Raw genomic sequence first — 22715 nt, 5'->3', positions numbered from 1 at the left:
GGAACAGGCAGAAGGATGAGGTAACATCCGAGGAAGGGTACCTTTCTGTCCTGAAAAATAATTGAGAGTTCCTGCCTGGCATCTTGGCATGAGCGTGCTGCAGACAGAGGGAGTTTCTATTCTCGTGAGGCAACTGCTAGCCCCATCATTTCCTACTGGTTACTGTAGGCAGCTCCGTGCACAATTGGCTGGACTCTTGGAATCAGTTTTTTCAACAACTTTATTCGTGAACATTCAAGAAGCTTCAGCTCCTAACTGAAGCTAATGATTTTTCTAGATACAGAGAGCCTAAAAGTTAGATCTGAAGTCTAGGACAATTTTAAATCTGAGGTTTTTAGGACATGTTCTCACATTTAGCCTGCAAACTTTGCCCAGGCAGAATCTAAGGATATTTTTTCATGTTTATTCAAGATTTAGGGAGATTTAACCTGTCAGTTGCAGAAGCAGCTACAGTGCACCTGAAAGTCTTGGACCTGTCCTTTACATAGTAGCATATGTATCCTCAACTGCATTTATAATGAATCCATGAGATCCAGGCCACACTGGACATACAGCTCATGTTTTACATGGAACATGTGCACCATAATTCTCTGAGAAACCACAGGCCAGCCAAGTCCTTTTCTGGTTCTACCTTGGAGCAATTTGCCAAAGTTAAGACAAGAATTTACTCTAAGGCCTATGAGCTGAACGAGATGTCCCACACTCAATCCCGCCAACACTCAGTCTTGCCCACTGCTGTCTTGAGCTCTCCACCCCACTTTGAAATCTTTTTGCTGCCTCCATGGTCAGTCCCACACTGTTTCTGCAGCCTCCATCTACAGGTTCTTCACTGAAGCTTGACCCTGTCTTGGGACTCCAGGGACTGATGAGGAAGAACCGGCCCATGTTGGAGGGCGATGCTGCACGTATCATCAGCAGGGCTAATGAGTCTTGGTGGATTATTATAGCAACCTGGCTCTACTGCTTCCAGGTATTATGAACTAGTCTGGTGTCTTGGCATGGTGCTGTGCTGTGCAGACATTGTGCTAAAGTAATTGCTGCAAGAACGTTAAAAGCAATGAAGGGAGAGTTGAGCTCTGGGGCACAGGACACCACAGTTTGGGTTTTTTAAACACAAAACAAGAGGACAGTTGTTTGGGTTTTTTTAAAAAAGTAAATCCAATGTCCCAAAACATTGTTAGTATAGACCTGGGCCATTTGAGAATGCCTATCTCTGCTAAATAAAACCTCTGAAATTCTGGGAGACATACTTAAATTAATAGAAGCTGTCACCACTGAAAAACAGAGCATTTGTACCCTGCCTTAACCCTGCCCTCTTTGAAACATGCCTCAAAAACATCAGTAACACACAAGCAGCACCTTGCTCCTGGAGATACTGCTGAACTCTTGGGACCACATGAGACAGCCTAACACCCAGTGTTTGCTGAAGCAAACTCTCTGTTGAGATGAACTGATCGAAACATAAGCGTTGTGCTTTTGAAGATCAGATTGACAACCTCACATTTGCTAATTTTAAATTTTACACCTTTACCACATTTTTAACCTACATCACCATTATCCTCAGAGCTTCATACACCACTTTGCTTTCATCACTAAACCCACGTATTACTCTGCTATCACACCTCACCGCTGACAATAGCCCTGGTAAGGAGAATCTAGTCTACTACTATTGAAATAACTTGTGAAACATAGGACGCCTGATCTGTCCCATTACCTATACTAGCATCTCTTATGCACTGCTCTGTTCTTTGAGAACTAATGGTTTGGGAAGGTGCAGGGAGAAAAAGAGAGGGAGAGAGAGAGAAAAAAGGCCAAAGAAGTCAGGAGCAAAAGTCCTCTAATTTCCTGCATTTATAACCACATTGCAGCAATTAATGTTCATAGAGCTGCAACTTAAAATGGTGAATGCAAGTGGAACATAATTGGAATTGCAATATAATCCCTGGCAGGGTATTGCCAATTTCAAGGGGCTGAGTTAAGGTTGTTTGAAAATATATTAACTCCTTTCCTAGTTTTCTGAACCTTAGCTTGCATTACCTTAACTCTTTATTTACAGATTTTCAAAGGTTTAGCTGAAGTCAGTGTTCCGGAAAGGCACGGAGTACCACAGGCCAACTTTAACTCTGTTCTAACGAAGTTTGGTGGAATTTAATTCTAGATGGTAGCTGGAATTCTGTGTTGCAGTCTCCAGCAGGCTCACGTCAAATCAGACACAGGTGCTTTCTGCTCTACAGGATGAGGTTAAGGGACCCGGTTGAGATGTCAAGGAAGTCGGATGTACAGTTTTCCACCATCCATTATCCAAGCATGGACGCTTGGTCGTGTGGTCTTCAACACCTCTTCTCCATCATCTTCAGTGGCTCTGCAGTGGACCCACGTCCCTGTGCACATCCAGACTGCTCAGCACCCTCGAGGCTTTTCGGGTGGGCACCGCGGGATGCATGACCCAGGGAGGGCCGGGCATGGCCCCCCTTTCCCTTCGCCACCCCGGTCCGTAACGGGCCGTGGGAGAGCCGAGAGCCCAGGCCCCGGGGAGGGCCGGGCCGGGCTCCGGTGGGGCCTCAGCCACCCTCCTTCCCCCGGCCCGGGCCCAGGCCGGAGGGCTGCCACCCTCTCTCCGCAGCCGACGTGTCTGCGTTTGGGCCTGGCTTTTCGCGGCGCGGGGTGCGGCCGCCCGGGCGGGCCCCGCCGCTTCCCTCCTGCCTCGCAAGGCCGAGCCGAGCCGGGCCGGGCCCGGGGCCGGGTCCTCCCGCCCCAGCCCCGGCCCCGGCCTCTTCCCCCGGCCCGGCCCGGCCCGGCCCTCCGCGGCGTGGGAACAGCCGGGCGGGGCGGAGGCGGGGGCCGGGCCCTGGCGGAGGGAGGGAGGGAGGGAAGATGGCCGGGGCAGGCGCCGGGCGGGAGCGGGGGGAGGCGACGGCGGGGCGCTGCTGAGCGGCGGGGCGGGGGCGCTCGGGCCGGCCGGCCGAGCTCGGGGGCTGGGAGCCGCGGCGGCGCGGGGCAGGTCCCGGGCGGGGTTACGAAGCGCGGCGGGGCTGGTCCCGGCGCGGAGCGGGGCTGGCGCGGGGGAGGATGAGCCCGGCGCGGCGCAGCCGGAGCCGCCCGCGTCCCGCTCCCTGCGGGGCCGCCTGTTAGTGCTGGAGGAGGAAGAGGAGGAGGAGGAGGCGGCGGCGGGCGGCCGCGGCCCGGGCGGGACGGGAGCTGCCCCGGCGGCGGGCGGGGAGCGGGTTTCGGCCGGAGCTGGGCGGCGGCGGCGGCCCGGCGGCGGAGCGGCCATGCCGTGGTTGAGCGGCGGGCGGCGGCGGCGGCAACAGCAAGTGGCGGCGGGACAGGGCGGCGGGCCGCCGGCAGGCGGGCAGCGGGGCCGGGAGAGCTCGGAGCTACCGCTGCCCGCCGGCTGGGAGGAGGCGAGGGACTTCGACGGGCGAGTCTTTTACATCGACCATAACACCCGGCAGACCTCGTGGATTGACCCCCGGGACAGGTAAGGGGCGGGAGCCGCCGGCGGACGAGGGGGGAAGGAGGGCCCGAGCCCGGTTCGCCCCGCCGGGCTCCGGCCCCGCCGCCGCGGGGGAGAGGGACACGGGGAGGCCTCGGAGGGGTGATCCCCTCGGAGCGGGGAGGCCTCCCCGTCCCCCTCACCCCCTCGGCGGCGGGGCCGGGCCTGTCGGCGACATTTTCCTTCCCCCGTCCGTGGCCGCGGGGAGGGTGTGGGCGGCGGGGCCGCCGGTGCCCCTGTCGGCGGGGCGCTCCGCCTCGGCCCCCGGAGCGGGAAGGCGGGCCGGGGCAGGGGGCCCCGTCACACCGGCCCTCGGCCCCCGCCTGCGGAGACCTGAGGGGGAGAGTCCCTACCCCAGCGACTGACGCGATCGCCGTCAGCGTTGATGTTAAAGTAGGTCGAGAAAAAAAAGGGAATTCAGGCTTTTTTGCCCGCGGTGGGTGCGTAGACCAAGTGTTGCTTTTGCGTGGGGGGAGATGGGGAAGCAGGGGCGCAGTGCCTCTGTTTGTACTCCTCAAACACTGGACTAGTCCCACTTGTAACCGAGTGGCTTGGCCATCCTGATTTATTAGCCGGGCTGAACTAATTGGCAGCAGCAGGCTGGAGGCATGCTGAAGTAATTTGGTAGATTACCTCCTCATAAAAGATAACGCTGCGTGGAGGTAAGCAAACCGGTAAATTCCTGCAGTTAATTTGACAAATACGCGGTCTGTTGCAAATTACCCGTCTGCTGCGTTGTTTCGGGATAGCGTTTTCACGTCTCTCGGGCCTGGCGGAGTGTGGTAAGGTTGAGTTAGGCCTTTTCCTCTTAATTAGGGTGAAGAAATAAGGGTGGGTTTTACGTTTTTCAGTGGAATTGCATTATAAACAATGTTTCAGCGTCATAGCTTAAAACTGGTGGAAGCGTGGACTATCTGTGGTGGTAAATACAACCTCGCTTGAAAGCGTTTGCCTAAAAATTTCCACGCGGAGTTAGTGAACACAAGTGTCAGTATTCTAGGTGTCTGCGAAATAAGAAACATATGTCTCTGTGTATACTTTTCTATATTAAACAATGTTTTTATAGTAAGTGAAAGTTGGACAAGGACACTTTGAACCTCAGCCAGAGCTACCTTGCCAGAAGTATGCCTGGAATGTTAAGCAGGCCACAGAAACATTTAAGCGCAGTCTGGGTTAAAGACTGTAGTAGCTTGAGCGATTCCTGCCGTCTTGCACAGTGGTACATAACTGTTTAAATAGTCTAAATATTTACCTACCAGATAAAGATCTTTTGTCTCGTTATTTAGACATACTTATGCATGCACATCGTTTTTTGCTGAGGCATTAAATATCTGTTAATATGCTTTAAATAGCACATTTTTCTATGTTAAAATGCATATACACGTTGTTAGCTTACTTGTCATATGCTCTTTTAAAGGTAACTGATGACTTCACAAAGTGTCTGTGGCTTCTCTGCATGTCATCCTTTCCATTAAATTTCAGAGGGTATGCGGTTTTGTCTTTTGGAATATCTTGCATACAGACAATAACGAAAAAGAATTAGCCATTTACTACAGTGTTTAAATTCAGTTACCATTCAACTTAAATAGTATTTCTAAAATTATGACCATGTTTTGAAGAAATACTTGAAATGCCACATGATGCTTGAAAATATTTCACACCAGTGTTTAAATTTAGATTTATTTTTCACATTGGGTAAGAGCAGGCTGTAGAGCAGAGATTGAGACATTTACATTGGGGCAGATAGAAAAGACATGATGTTTGCATGAGCACCACCTATCAGTAGTTTCTACAGAATTCAAGTAGCAGGAGCTAGTTTTATGTTTGCAGAGTTAATCTCTGAGAATAAACTACTGTTGTTACTTTAGTGAGATGCCTGTGTTCTGCGCAGCAGAAGGTGACCAGTGTTTCTGATTTTCATTGCAGCTATTCAGATTCCCGTGGGCAGCAGCAAAGTAGGAAAGGATCAGGTTAGTTGTGTTCTGCCGAAAGTTTGGGAAAGAAAGCTCAGAGCAGCAGGGAAATGGTACCGTAGCTGTATTTTTGCAAAAAAGTTGAAAAAGTGGAGGGCAGAATAGCCTACTTGTATCATTTGTACCTCAGCATTTTGAATTTGGTGTAGAGTGACGGGGATCAGCCCCCATTTCTGTGTGTGTGTGGTTTTGTTTCTGTCCAGGAGGAACTGGACAAAACTATGGGACCCTAGGCCATGCTGCACTTGATCAGGGTTCTGAGAGTCAGCACGTCCAGGCTTTCCTATGAGCAGTAATCTTGTAAGCATCCCCACAGGCTCCTCTTTTCCTGTAGCTGGCACTTAGTAGTTTGTTTTTCTTTTCAGCATTCCCCCAGAGATTTCTCAGCCTTTTGTATAGTTTGGTTAGTGAATTTAATTTGAAGAGGTTATTTGATTAAAAAAACCAAAACAAAAACCTCTCTCCCTCCAGCCTAAGTCAAAATAATGCAGAGTGAGAGGGGCTAAAGGACTCAGAAGTTGGGTACGTTATGATTTTCTATGATAAGAAAAAGTGGAATGAATGAAGAAGAAAGAGGAAGAATAGTAGAAGAGTGATAACATGAGCAGATTTGAGAAGCATCTTATCTTTGGTATCAAATCAGTGGTTAGGTTGGGGAAGATACAGTGTTGATCTGTGTGGATTGTGTGTAATGAATAGATTGCAGATGGTTGTCTGGCAGATGCTGTAGATCCCAGAATGGAGCCATTCAGTGCACGTTTTCATCTCGCAGTAGTAGTCATCTTTTGTCTTAATAGATTTTAAGTTCTTCAAGGCAGCAAACTGCCTTTTAATCTTGTGTTTGCACAGTACTTGCTATGTTGAGATTCTGGTCAATAACTGGGGATTCTGGTCAATAACTGGGGATGGTAAATGATCTTATAAAAGACTGACATTTGTGGTTGACATTGATAGTTCCTCGTGGCACCAAGAATCTTATTACTGTTGCTGATTAGAGCTTAGCCAAAACTGTTTGAGTTTGGCAAAAGCTTTCCAAGCTGGTGAGTCTTGGTAGGTTTGTTGTGTGTGTCAACTTCAGCTAAAATACAGTGTTGCTTTTTTGGAACAATGCTAGGGGAGAGGGAGTGTTTCCTTCAGCTTCTTAATGTGAGTTGTCTTGTTGATTTGAAGATTTAAATCATCTTGTTTTGGAGTGACAATTTTAAACTTGTAGCAGTGTTTTTGCATGGAGAAATCATCCATTTGGGCCAGTTTAGGAGGCATTGAAAAATCAGTGTGGGCTGGGTAAAGATTTAGATTTTAGCAGCTGTGTTTGCAGAAACTTCCTGCAAGCTGGACTGCTGGTACATGGATTGAAATCAGGGAGTTTTCCTGTCCTGTGTCCTCATCAGCATCTTAGTTCTGAGACCTAAAAGCTGCTTAATCCGGGCACAGAAGAAAAACCCTGACCTTGTAGAGGAAGTGGGTTGGAACAAGGGGTATGGAAACAAGTGGTGTTGACCTTGGAGGTTGACAGAGGGGGGAGAATTTTAGTAGACTGTGGAAAGCAAAGCCATCAGGAGTTGGGGGTAGGGAGAAGGACGACGACACCTGAAGCCTGAGAAGAAGAAAGTAGGGAAACGGGATTGAAAACCAGTAGGGCAGGGAAAAACAGGTAAGGAGAAACCGGTCTGGTGAGGGTTCAGGGTGTGAGGGTGTCAGCTCTTTTCTTGGCTATACAGGGAACCCCAAGGGAAAAGGAGCACTGACTTTGGATGAGGAATCCTCAGAGTCAGAAAATACGCATGCAAGGCAGCATGCAAAGTCTAGGTGAAGAAGGGAAGAGTTGGAAGGAGAAATATAAGAACTATGTGTGAAATATGAGGACAGCAGTCAGGAAGTGTAAGATGTGGTGGACAAGGAGACTGATGAAAAATTGGAATTGTAGAGGTTGGAATTAGGCAGGAAAGGCTAATGGGCTTGAAACAAGGAGTCAGCTTGAGAAAGTCACTGGCGCAGTTATGTGTTATTAGGGGTGCAGAGTAGAACTGCTCGAGTGAGTAGTGGGCAGAAAAGTCCAGAAGTGCTGGCTGGTTTTTGCTGAACTATTTCAGGACTCCTCATTATCTATTTGCTTTTAGCAAATGTCTGTATTACCCAGTTTGCCTCTTCTCTCTGTGGGGTAGGACAAAGACAGTCCTTTACTACTGTTACTTCCTCTGTTATGGTAAGCAGCAAAGGGAGGTGTTCAAACCCACATGCCAGTGTGATGCTGCACGATGCAATTTCTCTTTCCCCGGTTTGGTTTGGTAAAGGAATAGGAGATTGCAAGTAAGAAGCTTAAATCAGGAGAATATTCATGTCAGAAATTAAAAGCTAGAAATTCTAGGTTCAAGTTGCTTAACTACTTCTTGTTTTGTATTAAGAGAGCAGTTTTAGTGACAAATTACTTTTTCATATATTTTCTTGCCTTATTTGATACATGGAGAGGAGCAAGTTCAAGGTCAGATCAGAGGGCTGTGAACTGAAGTAGATGAGAATCGCTTCCAAATTTTTTTGCCAAAATTGGAAGATGTACCCCTCTCTAGTGAGGGAAAGGATCTTCTGATGCATCAGTGCATGAAATGGTTAGAAATGCAGTGGCCTCTTTGTCAAGGCAAGAGAATAACTCCTAGAGTATTGGAATGTATCTGTCCAGTTGACATTACTCAAGAAACTGAGGGGAGTCAGAAGAAGCATTTAAATAAAGATTTTTCACAAATAGCATTTTTCTGAGTCTGGCTTAAACCCCTGCACTGAGAGTCGCGACCGATGTTGTTTGCGGTTAGAGTTTGAATACGTCTATTCCAAAGCATCAGAAAGATGAAGGCAACAGAATAGTACCACTGCCATTTTTGAAAGTTTATTTCAAGTTTGTGTGTGTTTTCAGGCTTCTCACATCTACTTTCTTTTTGTTGTATTTTGATTATCAACTGTGTTAACACACGATTTTGTTTTGAACTAATGCTGTTTGTGGAATGGGAAGAAAACAAAGTGGTTGTTGATCGTTATTTTGATATTCCCTCTGAAAACATTGCGATGACTGGACAGATTTAAATCACATGTTTTATTTGACTGTGATGCAGAGTGTTAATGTAAAACATAAAATGTAACCTATAGGGTGCAGAAATGTATTTTTGGAAGTGATGCTTTGAAAATTTTTTAAAGGGGAGCAGAACTACTGAAATACTAATTTGGTTGTGATTTTATAAATTGACTCTCTAGGCTGTCAGTGCTAAGCTCGCAAGAGATGAAGATGGTTGTGAAGGAAAAAAAATAAATTGGATGAGTGCAGATCTGGAAAATATGCTTGCCCATGAGAGCTAAAGAGCTGAATTTATACAGTTGAAGAGGTGTTTTCAGAAGTGGTCTGAGTACGGTTTAAGAAGTGGTTTGAGCACTGTTCATAAAAATAGATGATACTTTAGAGCTCTTTTGTGTAGCAGATTTATAATAATATCTGATAGTCAGAAGTTGAAACCAGAAATATGATATGGTTTTAATTGTAAGAGATATTAAATGTCTGAGTAGTTTTTCCACTCCTGTAGCTCTCTAGATGAAATTATCTAATTCATTTTTTTTGGCCTGATTGAAGTCGGCTAATCACTTGAATTCCTATTGGCTATGACCATCTATTTTTTACTGGCTCCATTGCACGATACATTGTTTGACCTATATATAATATATATATATATAGCTAAATATGTCTCATAAGGATTGGCAGAGCAGCCAGCTTTTCATTAGAAAGTGGAGAGCTTCTCTTAACACATCAAGGAAGAAGTCTAATTTATACCCATCACTTGAGGCATCTGGGTCACTGCAGTTGCAACATTTGATTACCTCAAGTTAGCTGTAAATATAGTGGACTTGATAGAATTTATGTTAAAAGCATTGCATATAAAGTAGTACTTCAGATCCAGATGTTTTGAATTTTCTGTACAAATGTCAAGCCTGGATGTAGCCGCAGCGTGGATGGGAAAGCGATGCAGCTGTGCGCCTGCTCTCCTGGCATGTGACTGGGAATACATGCTGCAGCACATGGTGTTGAGAAAGGGCTGCAGTGCCCTAAGCCTCCCTGGGCAATCTGCACATACTTGTACTTTAGTTCTTGTTCAGGATAATTCAGTAATATTTTTAAAGGCATGCTGTAGCTGACATCTGTTTTGAAAGTTTCACATATATATATGCCATGATAAATCCACTTCTTTGCCTTTCAGGAGGGAGATATATTCATATTTCTTTTTTCGTCCTGACCGGTAGGTCTTCAAACAGGCAGATCCTTCATATTGTGAGTGGATTCCATGAAAATGTTTATGGTTAAAAATTAATGTAGGTGCAAGTGTTCTAGAATTAATGTTAGTTTGTATTAGGTATGTTTTTCAAGCTGAGTCTTTCGTTTGATTGATAGATTCTGATAATAAGTAAATGCTAATCCGCTGGTTCATGGGAAAGAATTTTAAATTACTGCTTTTGGGTTTTTTTTCCCTCCTTGATCTTAGCTCTCTGATTTAAATGTTTAAAAAAAGTAGCTTTTAATTTTTTGTGAGATTTATGTTGCTTGGGAAAAAGCAAGGCCCATATGAAGTGAGCATTCCCATTTTCTTGTAATTCAGCATTGTTAAAAATGAGTGCTACATCTCCAGTCCTTGAGGATTATAAATGTTTTTAGTAGTTTTTCAGTGTCAGAAAGTAGAGGTGGGAGGCATCCACTGTTTCTTCCTAAAGATGAAAGGTTTTCCTTATAGTACAATAGTAGTGACTTACGGTTTATTTAATTAGTATTTACTGGTTAAAATACATATACTTTGAAAATCTAGCTTAGGTAGCATAAAACTTTAAGACCCCATGCATGTGTGCTAAAACATCAAAACAACTATTGAGCCATGGTAACCTCATTAACCAAAAAACGCTGTTAAGCTTCTTAACGTTTTGTAAAGGGTTTTTTTTGTGTTTGTATGTACTTTTTACCTCTAAATAGAAGTATTTTCAGCAATTAGATAAGGAATGCAGACACCTGCCTTATTGTATTTGTGTACATGCTAGGAAGGACTAAATTAGCACTTGTGACTTCAGTGTGTTACAGCAATGCGATGGCAGATGTTCTGAGGGCTTTTTCCTGAAGGGTTCTGTGAGATGGTGTTGACTGCCTCACATACAAGTTGGATCTTACAAACTGAGAAACCGTGATCTGTTGGATGTTGTCAGTGCACAAAACTGTCAGAGAAGGTACTTTCCTATTTCTTGTATGTATAAATCGATGTATATCTAAGTCGGTATAGGTATAACGGTTGTATTGGCATTAAACAGCACCAAGCATTGTTAAAAGAAAATTGGGTATTTGCATTAACATATCTTCTAAAGGGTGTGGGGGAGGAAGTGTCTGCTTTTCAGGATCTAATATCCGCACATGTGAGAATGCCAGATTTGAAATGTCACAAGACTAGGGCTGGGTTTTAAGTTCTATTATCTGGAGAAAAAATTCCTATTTAGGCTTGGATTCTACTGATAAAGTTTAGTTTGAGAGATAGCAACTTAGTGTTTTTAGTGAATGTAAATATAGTGACAGCACTGTGCAAACATAAGAACAAATGACTTGCAGGCAATAAAAGAAATTAGAAACTTTATCTATGGCAAAGTCCTGTTAACAAGCTTCACAGAGGTGCCTGTAAAATGTAATCTTGATTTATAATTTTGTGTTGTTTATCAGAAGATAAAAAGTAGAGCTTTGTAAAGTTGTATGGAAGGCCAAACAGAAGTATTCAGTTGATATTTTGGTGAAACAAAGTAAAACTAATACTTTTTCTGCCTACAGTTAAAAATAGAACTTCCTGAATATCTTATCTGCTGCAGATGTGACAGTTCACATTCACCAGCAAAGCCAGCCAGTATTGCAGCTTTTAAGTAATCTTCAGCTTGTTTCTGGTTGAAAGAAGCTAACTAGAGAAAACATGCTCTAGGTGCTTTTCCTACCTCTCTGCCTGCTGTGGCAGGGCAGTGTGCTCGCCCAGCAAGGTTTTGCAATACAGCACCCTTAAGCTACTGGTTAGCTGCTGCCAAAAGCAGCAGTGCCTTCCTGCCAGCCACACCGTCTCACCCCTCTCTTGCACTGGTACTGGTGCTTATCTAGCCTGATGGTAAGACAAATTAGCAAAAAAACCCCTATGCAGTATTTTATTTGTCTCTCTTTGGGGAGGGTAGTTTTCAGCCGGTTTAGTTCCCTAAGCTGACTTAACCTTCAGGGCAGATGGGTATTTAAGTGGCTTATGTCAATTAAGTTTAATTCAATAAGGAATTGGATTAGGCAAAAGTGATGAGTCAGTTCAAAACCTTCTTTGAGTAAATCCTCTTTGTGAACGGCAGTCCTGACTACTGATTTTTAAAATACCCCCATAGTAAACCAACATATCTCTAAACAAGCTTCAAGTTACATTTAAAAAGGAAGGATTCACCTTTTGGACAGAAGATGGATTTATAAAAGCCAACAGAAGTCAATTAAACGGGTGTCAGAGCCAGTTTTTTAGTCAGGTAGCAGCACTGAAGTGGCTGTTAAGAAGTGACAGGGCTACAAAGCAGCAGAACTGATTTGGGGACTGAATCTCGGGTATCAGCAGCAGCTTGGAAACACTCATGCAAGATTTGGTGAAGTCAGTGGTGAGTGTTGCCGTTGCTGGCTAAGTTGTTGCGTAAGAGAATTGGATCTAGGACTAGATGGGTGTCTGAGGAGGATATCAGCAGTGTGCTACCTTTGAGGTGTGTGTGAGAAGGAACTGAGTGTAAAATCAGCTAGATGTGGGGAGGATCTTGACGGTGGAGCCACCACCAAGGAGGATCTCAGTTGAGTGTAGAAGCATGGGGTGTAACTGGAAGAGTGGAGCGTAAAAAGACATGTTGAGGTAGTAACAAAAACCTCAGAGCAGCTATTGGGAGGGGACGTGGAAGGTGGCTTTGTCACCAGCGTTTGGAGTTATAACTCATCAAAAGATTGTGACAGTGCTACTGGGGAATTTAAGGGTCGAGGTTAAAATTGCCAGGTCATAGAGGGAGAGGTTTTAATATTTGAATTAGATGAACAAGATTTTTGTCTCTCTGTCTGTGGAGAGGAGCAGGGACTGTGATGTTGTATTTTTTGCCTTGCTACCAATCGCAAGCCTATTCATGGAGACAAATCCCTCAGTTCTTAACTGGTCATTAATGGCAAGGGAGTGGGGATGTAGGCTTTGTTCTGCCATGCTACAAGGGTCTTGATCGTTCCTTGATTCTGTTCCAGATAGGAAAATTAATTTGGACTTAGTACAATTAGGGTGTGCTAAAAGCATGGCGAGACACGCTCTGTCACTTTTAATGGCCTATTGAATTGTTTGAGTCAGCCATTTAATACAGCTAGCCTCCTGGCGAGGCTTGCTCTAGATATATGTTGCATGATCAAATAAGCTGGAGTATTTTCTTTGCCTGGTTGTGGATGTTTGCTGGAGTAGGAAAGGCTCTTGCATCGTGATGAGCTTGGTGGTCTCCCCATGGTTTGCAGGAGGGAGGCAGTTCTGTTAGCTCTTTTGGCTGAAGGAGCTGGTTGCCATCAAGGACTGAATTAGTGAATATAAAAAACTGAAGCAACTATTTTTTTTCATTTTTGTTTTCAAAGACTTTTCTATTTCAGTATATTTAACTGGCAATGGGACAAAAATAAAGTACAGTGATATCAACACCCTTGAACCAGCAACAGAGAATCAAAGGCTATCTTTCATAGCTTTCTGAAAGAGTTATTTTCAGCATGAAATATCTATGGAGAATCTTGTTGAAACTGTTTTGATTTATATTGTACTTAGGTTGAACCTCTTTCACACACACAGTGATTAGGATTCTTTATGGCAAAATGCAAAGTTTAGTATCAAAGCTGAAAATGCATAATATTTCAAAATTGATTTATTTAGTCTTGGATTACAGTTTAAACAGCTAAAACCAGGACTTTTAAAAAAACCTTAAAGACAGTGCATTCTTAGAAAGAGTGGCTTATCCATGTTTGGGAAGGCAGCTGAAGTACTGCATAATTATCTAATTCTATAGCATAAACAAATTGTGACACACTTCTCAAAGGAGGATACAGTCCAAAGTTACTTGACTTGAACAGCAATTCTGTGCATGCTTAAAAGAGAATTTCAGAATAAAAAGTAAACTACCATTGGGATTTTTTTTTTTGGCAATACAGGGATAATTAGTAGCTGGAGAAAGTATTGCATGTGTTTCAAAATTACCATTTAAACATTTGTGTGTCTTCTGCTTTCCCCAGATTGTATCTTGTGGATAACACTAAGACTCACAGTATTAAAGATACAATATGGCACATAGGTAAAAATCCCTAAACCCCAAACTTCAGAATAAGTTAGCCACAGAACCCAAGAAAAACTGATTTAATGACCATCATGGCTGTTGGATCATAGATCAATTTTAGCAGTATCTAAATAGTCTCCAACACTATAACTGATGACTAACACAAATGAATGTGATAATTATCCATTATGAGCTAGAGAAAGCATAATTGACCCCTCCTTCCTATAATAAAAAAAAAAATAGGAAATGCGTGTAAAGACAAGAAATGCAATAGATACTTGTCAAAATTTGGTTAAAGAACATGTATATTTATATTGCATATTCATACACTTTTTTCCAACTGTATGCCGTGTACTGAGTGATGATGTTTTAAAAGAAAAGTGTACTCTACTTTGTGTTGGTTTGGGTTGTCTTATCTTTGCTTTTCTGCCAGCTCACAGTTTATTCAAGGAAAAATCTAGCAGTCCTCTTTATGGGTGTACTGAGATTTGTGATAAGTAGACACCATGTGCTCAAGACTCTGCACAGGCATTTGAATTCCACTTCTGTGTTTAGTGTAGCTGCTTGGATGGGCCAATTAAATTATAGAATTATTTGTTTAGAAAAATGTTTACTAGTACCAGTTTGCAGAAAGATGGCTAAAAATGCTCTCCTTTGAAATGATGGTCTAATTTCTCGTGTCTTTAGATTCCTCTCATGTAATCAAATACAGTCCTTTGCTAAATACACCTGCTTGTTTGAGCTTCCAGTTTCTTCATTTGATCCATCTTCAGACTGAGTTCTTTTAGAAGTACTTTGATAATCCGTTGTAGCCTATTTCTTAATCACAGTTTGGTTTTGATCCTTCTATCTTGTCTGTATGGCAAAACACCTCACTTTGACTAAATCTCCATGTTTCATGGAGATTTAGAAAAATTATTTTCCCCAAAAGGAAAGCAAAAGTGTTTTAATTAAAAATGGTCAGGTATTTTTGAATCAGTTGTATTTTGCATCTGGACTGGTTAGCTACAAATTTGTGTTGGCTCTAGGGGAACTTTGGGAGTAAATCTCACGTCATCAAGAGGAAGTTCTGTTGTGAAAACTTCTTTTTGCTTTCACTCAGTTCTCAACCCTTGGAAACTGCAGCTTAATGCACACATGGTCCAGTATTTTAATGTACTTTTTTATAGCCAGGACTTCAGAAAGAAGTGACTCTCCTGTTACCTGTATTACTCAAAAGTAGCTACAGCATACTTATGTAGTAGTCCAAGAAATAACCGATTTTTTAAGCCTAAGTCAAGGGTAGCATGCATGGAAACAGAATGAGAGATCCTGGGGCTTGGCCTGATCCTTCCTTTCGTGTTGTTTGTATTTAATAGTTTTCTGCACTTTGAGAGTCTTGTGTACTGATTCAGCTAAACTTCTCCATTTCTCATAACACCACGTAATGCACTGAATTTAAGAAGTATTTTCTTTGATCTTAATGAATAGCTAGTTTCAGCTAAGTCCCTTTGAACTGATCTGCAGTGTGGAGCATGCAGTGTGTTAGTTAAGTGCCTTCTATTCAGGAAGATGGTGATGTTGAGGGAAAAAAATAACTGCTGAACCCTGCATACTTGTCTTAAGCAGTGTTAAAGTGGTAGTTTGGGATCTTTTTTTGGTTTGTATGGGTTGTTTTTGTTTTTTTTAGTAAGGTATAGCTACAGTTTTTTTCCAAGAAACTGTGAAATAAACCCTTTAATTCTTGCTTTATTTTTTTTTTTTTCTCAATAAACCCTTTAATTTTTTTCTTTTAAAATTTTTCCCTTTAGCCTATTTTTGGAGTATATTTATGCTCAGGCTGACTCTTGGATTCTCATTGGTTAATGGTACTGTGAAGATACTATATTTCCAGTTGCAGAAATTATTTTCTTACTGTAAAATAAGCTGTTTTGCAAATTCCTGGTTGTTGTCTTCTGTAGTTTTCTGTATGTGCTTATATGAAGTTTTAGAGAAGTGTTTCAAGTTTCTTTAGTTAATGATAGAAGGCTTGCAGAGCAAAAAGCCCTTTTAGTCAGTGAGCAGGTATCCAAACACAAGTATGTAGGAAGGAGTATGTGAATGTTTTGTGCAGTGTCATTTAATCATCTGAAATTTCAGGCAATTTACCATCTACAAGATTTCTTACAGCTGGTAGCCTCATTGCTTCTGTTGGTAAACATTATTCTGACTTTACAATCTGGAAAGTTGGAGTTGAGAAATGTTTGTGGGAAATGATCTGTGGAAGATTTGCTGAGGTCATTAATGGTCAGTTCTATTGGATTTTTTTTGTTTGTTTGTTTTTTGGTTTTTGTTGTTTTTAAAAAAAGCAGAGTAGTGTTTCCTATCATTAGCTGTGAATGTCACTCAGAACCTGCTAATTCTTTGTCCTGAATTTGTTCTTAGGGATTCAAGGGCATTTTGGGGAATTATCAACTACTTTAATTTTTAATACATTTTCAGAAGCAGCTTGTGAGAATTTTGGCACAAATTTTGATATCCCAGCTTTTTTTCTTCTAGGAGTGTGTCACGTGCTTAGGAGAGAGAAAAAAAAAAAAAAAAAAAAAAGAGTTAAGTTTTCCCAGAAGGGCCTCTAAAATAAACTTGAACATTTCATTGAGTTTAGATGTAAACCTGTTTTCATGCTAAACTAGATTGTATGATGTCTTTCTATGATCTAATAAAAGGCAAAACACCGGATAGTTCATATGCATGAAGATATCTATCTATCTTTTAAACAAAAGTTCATAAAATTTGTCACAATAATCTGGAAATCTGACAGACTAGATAAAGCTCCAGTTATTATGGAAAATAGTCTATTTTTGCAAACTTCTCCCTTCTACTGAAGTATCAAGAGCCTTGTATGTAGTAGAGCTTGTTACAGGTAGGGAGTGAACTCTCTTGTACTGGAGTATGCTGTAATATTGTTAGGCAAATTACTTCTGGGAGTAATCTTGTAGATCTGTCTGTGCCTGTTCAAGGCTTCTGTTCGGTAACAGTGATGATGTATGTGATCTTGTTCTCTGGACATCTGCCTGCTAAGAGTGAGCCATGTCCTCCATTCTCTTCCACAATATCTGCCAAACAACTCTAAGGCGGTAATACACTTTCATTACTATTGACCAGGACTCACTTTGTATCCTTGTGTTAAAGACTTTCTCTCTTATGCTGGTTTCTGACTTGTATGAAGCGTTTTGGCCATTACCCAATTCTTTTGGGAATGGTATCTGAAAGAGAATATTGATAATGTTTTCTAATGCCTTGCATGTAAGGGGTTCAGAATTTTAAAAAAAAGTTTTGTTGTTTTAAAATACAGCTGCATCATTTTATCGTTAAAACTTACTGTAATAAATTTCTGGAATATCTCCTTTGTGTAATTATGTATGGTATGTGAACATGTGGGGTTTTTGAAGTTTTGCACAGATGACCGTTTGCCCACACTGTTCTTCAGATAAATTTTATTCTTTCTGAAGTCAGTTGATAAAGAAAATCATGTTTATTTTTTACCTCAATCACAACAGTAACTTTCTTTTCTTTACATTTAGAATCTATGGAACATTTATAAAAGGCTTTTCTGTCCTCTTCAAAAAAAAAAAATACCCTGTGTCCAAAATAAAAAATAAATTGTCCAAAATAAAAATAAATTACCCTGTGTCCAAAACTCTGGTTCCATTAGGAACACCCCAAAAATATGTATAGGGTCCTGGCTGGGGAAGTCTTCTCCCAGCCCTCCAGTCCATGAATAGTGTTCTTTAAAATGCAAGTTTTTTGAGATCATAAGGCCTTTTATGTATGTGCCCTGAAGCTTATTTTTCAAAGTGGATGAAGGTTTTAATGCCTGTATCCAGATATTTTTAGGTTATATCTCCTGTAATGTTATACATACCTCCTGTAAGGTTATATCTCCTGAGATGTTATACAGATTAATAGGTTCTTAACATAATTTTAGTACATTACATTAAAAGTGAAATAGTTCCCCTTTACTGTGATTTCTGTCTCAAATTAGGAATACATTGCTTTTTAATACCCATTAGTGAAGATGATCAGATGTCCAGACTTTTACGACAATAATTTCCAAATAGTTGTCAGAGCACTTTGGTTAAAGAATTTCTGAGTGTTTTAAGATACTACACCTGGTAAAACTTAAAATACATGAGTTTTGGTGGGGTTTGGGGGGTTTAGGTTTTGGGAGCATTTTGTTTGTTTGCTTGGTTTTTGTTTTGGTTTTTTGTGTGGTTTTTTTAGGGTGTTTTTTTTTTTTTTTGAGTGGGAAATCTGCGCTATGAATAGAATGCTAATACAGGACACTTTCCTCGAGTTCTCGTTTTACACATTTTATATATTCTCTGTATGCTAGCAGGCATGCTTTTAAAATGTTGGATTTTAATTTTTTTTTTTTACGGTAAAAATAGCTTGCAGCTTATTGAAAAACAAGGCAGACCTGTGCCTCAAAATCCAAATGAAACTGCTGCTTAGATGAGGCTCTAAAGAGGGCATTTATATGTTGTGGAATGAATGGCATGCCTGCTCTAACTCCCGCAGGCCGGATATTTCCAAGGTATCAGACAGAGCTGTATGTACTGCGCTCTTCCCCCTTCAGGGCTGAAGGTTTCTCCCTTGGCAAGGTCCGAAGGACCCCTGGCTCCGGTGGGGGGTGGTGGGGGGGAAAGAAAAAATGAGCAAGGTGGCTGTATATGTGTGTGTTTCATTTTTATTTTTTTTTTGTTTTCCACCCGAACTGGCCTGTGATAGTTCGTAGGCTTCTTGTACTTTGTGAGCTAGTGTTGTTTTTCTAATCATTGTTCTTTGAACAGTGTAGTTAGGAATTTCCTGTTCACGTTTTACTACAATGGTTTGTTTAAAAGGATAGACCACAGTCTTTTTCCTGACTTAAAACTAGATTAGCCTTGAATGTTGAAGAGAAGTCAGACAAATAAAGAGGATAGACTGTATTTGCTTATGTCATAGAGGCCTTTTAACCACAGGCTCAGTTATATGAAATACCACAAGTCATGTTTCTTAAATATTTATTAAGACAAATAAACATTGTATGAACTGGCATGTCTCCAAATTTCTGGCATGTCTCTTTGATTCTCGTGGGTGGGTCGCTTTTAATCAGGACTCCTGTATCTACTGGATTATTGAATCCAGCGTCACCTCACTTCTCACCTCTCCCTCCACCTTGTTACATTTATAAAATGCAAAAAAATAAGCCTCATCAAAGTTCAAGTTATAAAATGTGTCAACAAACTACCAGGAAATGTTCAAATTGGGAATGAACCTGCCTTTTCTCAATACATCTGGTGCCTTTGGCAAGGGAAAAGTAGTGTAGTCTTTGTACGCTTTCAAATTTGGGGAGAAAAAAAAATCTCCCAAGCCCAGCAGTGTTAGATGCACAAGGAATTGCAGCATCCTTATTATACAGTTTATGTTTGTTAGGACCAGTTCCTTGTATAACACTGCTAATCTTTGTAAATAGCGCACACCTGTATAGATGGAACAGTACAGGTCATAAGGCAGTTAATTTTTATCTGGAAAGAGATGAAATTTCAGTGTTAAAAACAATATATGACCCTCCGCTTTGGATTTTTATTTTACAGAAAAATTACTGTAACATAAATTGTATTGAGATATGGCACAAAAGTTTTATCCAGTTTTGGAGGGATGGTGTATTGACCTGCCTGAGTTGGCTACTGATCATTACTGGCAAGTGTCAAACTCATGAATATACACTTCATAAAATGCTCTTGGGTATTTTTAATGCAAAAATGTCTGTGAACATGTGCATGTGAAATTCTGATAAACCTGCTAAATTAATTTTTCGAGCTGGGAGATGTCAGATTTGTAAGGTTGCAGAGTCTGTAGCTGATATGACACACAGGCATGTCATTACAAGGGTGTTGCCTGTTAAAATACTCAGCTGTTACGGTATTTCCAGCTTAGCATCTAACTTTGTTCCACCCAGCAAATAGTCACATAAATAGGACTAGCTGTGGATTTTTAAAGGAAATATTTAATGTATTTTTAAAGAAAATAACATTTGGAAGGGAAAATATTTGGGTAGCTTGCACGTGAATGTCTAGGGTAGGACAGGGAGATGCCTTGCAGGGTACCGAGCTTGGTGAGCTAAAGAAGCTCGCAGTAGATGTTATGTGGAAAATGTTACCATTTATAGAAGTCAGGTATTTTCATGAGTACCGGAACTAATGCAGTCTGGTTTCCTGTGGGTTTGTGTCTTACAGCTGATTGACTTTGATGTCTGGGAAGGTGAAAGTTCTGCTGGATGCTTTTTGCATTGTATTTGGGGCATTTGCATCCACTTGCTCCTGAGCAGATTTTCTGACACCTCATCAGATGCTTCTTTCTTTCTACTAAGCCTCCTACTTTCATGAACTTTCATAGGTATTTGAATTATCTAGGGGATTTCCCTAAAATCTGAAATTCATCAATGGAGTAAAAACCAAATAGACTCAGGTCTATTAATTAATGTTGTTATTAATAAAAATCACATAGCCGTATTTTTATAGGAGATGGGACTACAAACCTTTATTTTTTTTTTTTTTTTTATGCCCCTGTTGTCTGCTAGCTTCTAGTAGCAAGTTCATTGAAACAGAAGCAAATTTCTAAAAACCAAGTGATGTTTTTACCTAGTAAGTAATAGAAATACATTTTGAGATTAGTGTGCCAGGTTTTATGGAACAGGCTTGGACTAGAATCATTGTGGTGTGTGTGCAGTGGATGAACTATTCCCCCACAAATGAAACAGAGCATTAGACAGATTTAAGCTTCCAGTGTAGCTGTTAGGCTGTGTTGCCTGTGGTACACTGCCTGGCTTTTAGGTTTGGTTTCCTGGATGCATGAACAAACTGCAATCTTGAGTAGAGATCCAGAGTCCTGCAGAAGACTTATCAGTGAGATACCTGCTATTTATGTACCTCCTGGAGCTGTTAGCAGTCGTTTTTTGTTCATAAAGATCAGAGATGTATTGTCTGAAATACTGTGCCATTGGTTTTGCTGTCAAGCGAAGATTGTTTGCTTTGATTTTGACCTTCATTAGGAACTGATTTTTCTACCTGGAAAAGCTGTAGTTCAGTAAGCTTGGTTGTGAATAAACAGGGCCCTCAATCTTCCACGTGAATGCTTTTCGTGTAGCAATATGGGTGAGTAGTTTATTCCACTAGATGAAGTAAGTGAGGTGAATAAGGTGAGTAAGCAATTTCATTATGAGACGCTCTCAGTTGTGTCTAAATGCTATGTTGCAAATTCGGCTCGTGCTTTGAGCTGGTCAGGAGCCAGGTAGCTGTGGTTAATTCATCACTGAACCTGAGCTAACAAGCCCTGTGTAGGCTAGGTTATATTAGACAAAGCTCCATGCCACACTAAAGTAGCTGGAAGCTGTACACGTGGGAGCCAGGACAGAGCTGCTTTGGGTCTGCTGGAAACATTCTCTGTAGACAAACTCTAGAAGTGTTTGTGTGGAGTAATTAATTTGCTATATGAATCACATTCTAGTATTTAAAGAGTGGCTACAAAGAAGATGGAGACTCCCTTTTTACAAGGAGTCACATGGAAAAGATGAGGGGTAATGGGTACAAGTTACTTCTGGAGAGATTCCGATTGGTCACAAGAGGAAAATTTTTCACAATGAGAACAATCAGCCACTGGAATAATGTCCCCAGAGGAGTGGTGGATTCCCCAACATTGGTCACTTTCACTAGATTCGACTAGACAAGGTGCTGGGCCATCTTGTCTAGACCGTGCTTTTGCAAAGAGAGGTTGGACCAGGTGATCCTTGAGGTCCCTTCCAACCTGGTATTCTGTGATTTACAGTACCTTTACTGTAATGTTACTTTCTTTCCAGAGATCAGTTAACATTCTTTTGTTGTTTGTGCAAGTTGTAGGCACTAGTTATTTCTTGTTGGGTTGTATTTATAAAGCATACACAAAATGTGTATTATCATAGGATATATCACCAGTGTTAGTTAAATGGATTCATAACATTCTTACCTGTTGTTTTGCAGTAGTATAGCATTTTGTAGATAATAAAGTTATCTTAAGGAAAGATCTTTGAAATAAAGCCATGACTTCAGGAAGATTTCTCATAATCCAATCACAATACCTACTTGGAAGGGTAAGTTGAATCTTCAAAGTAGACAACTAAATCACTTTTAAAATACTTGATAGAAACAGAAAAGCACATTTTAAGTTTTTCTTCCCAGTCTTCCGAAATTCTGCTTTAAATTAATTGCCCTATCTCTCAACTGTATTACTGCAATGCCTTTTTTGACCTCCTCTTTTAATTATTGTCAAATACCAGTCCTAAAATGTTGTTTGCCTATTTTAATCATGCCTCCAAAGCAACAGAGAGTATGGTTCACTGGTACTGGTTTGGGATTTGGGAGATTGGGGTTCAGTTCTCTGCCACATGTTCTTTCAGTACAGTATACTGTTACTTTTAAACTTCTTGTATCTGGTGTTCAGGTGGGTACTAATTATGGTATTTCTTAACTTTACAGTGGTGTTCTGATTATAAATGGATAATGTGATTGTATGAACGCAAATAAACGAGTAATATAAAGATTCAGTTCTCTTCTTTTAACTTTGCCAATGTTCATGCTTTTCCTTTGTAAAGCTCTTCTTAAAATGGGTGATACTTAAACACTTTTCAGGTATAGCCTTCCAAAGGCAGAAGACCTCAGTTCTTGAGTCTTGTATTACTTTGCCTAGATATTTTAAATAAAGTTTTGCTGATGACACCAGGAGGAAATGTAGCAGTGAGCAAGCTTGATTTGAGGGTGGAATGATAGAATCTCTCTCTCCTTCTTTCCCCCCCTCCTTTCCACCTTGCTATCAAAGGCAGTAAGTAAAATGTTTTTTAAGGAGCATCAAAAATCATTGGGGTTTAT

At 41.3% G+C, this 22715-nt stretch overlaps 1 protein-coding gene across 4 annotated transcripts in view; it reads left to right on the top strand.

Annotated features, from left to right (window-relative positions):
* The first annotated feature begins 3042 nt into the window (after window positions 1-3042).
* The window catches only part of WWC3 (WWC family member 3), a 103142-nt gene continuing 83469 nt past the window's right edge, over window positions 3043-22715 (top strand). For 3 of the 4 annotated variants that reach the window (XM_074858831.1, XM_074858830.1, XM_074858829.1), the window contains exon 1: window positions 3177-3481. In XM_074858831.1, the coding sequence (XP_074714932.1) occupies window positions 3273-3481 (209 nt within the window). In that variant the 5' untranslated portion in view covers window positions 3177-3272. Of the gene's footprint in view, window positions 3482-22715 lie in introns of all 4 variants that reach the window. The other variant, XM_074858832.1, reaches the window with a different exon arrangement.

The sequence above is a fragment of the Strix uralensis genome, chromosome 2, assembly GCF_047716275.1.
Source record: "Strix uralensis isolate ZFMK-TIS-50842 chromosome 2, bStrUra1, whole genome shotgun sequence".
Taxonomy (NCBI): Eukaryota; Metazoa; Chordata; class Aves; order Strigiformes; family Strigidae; genus Strix; species Strix uralensis.
This window is presented reverse-complemented; position numbering and strand designations above follow the sequence as displayed.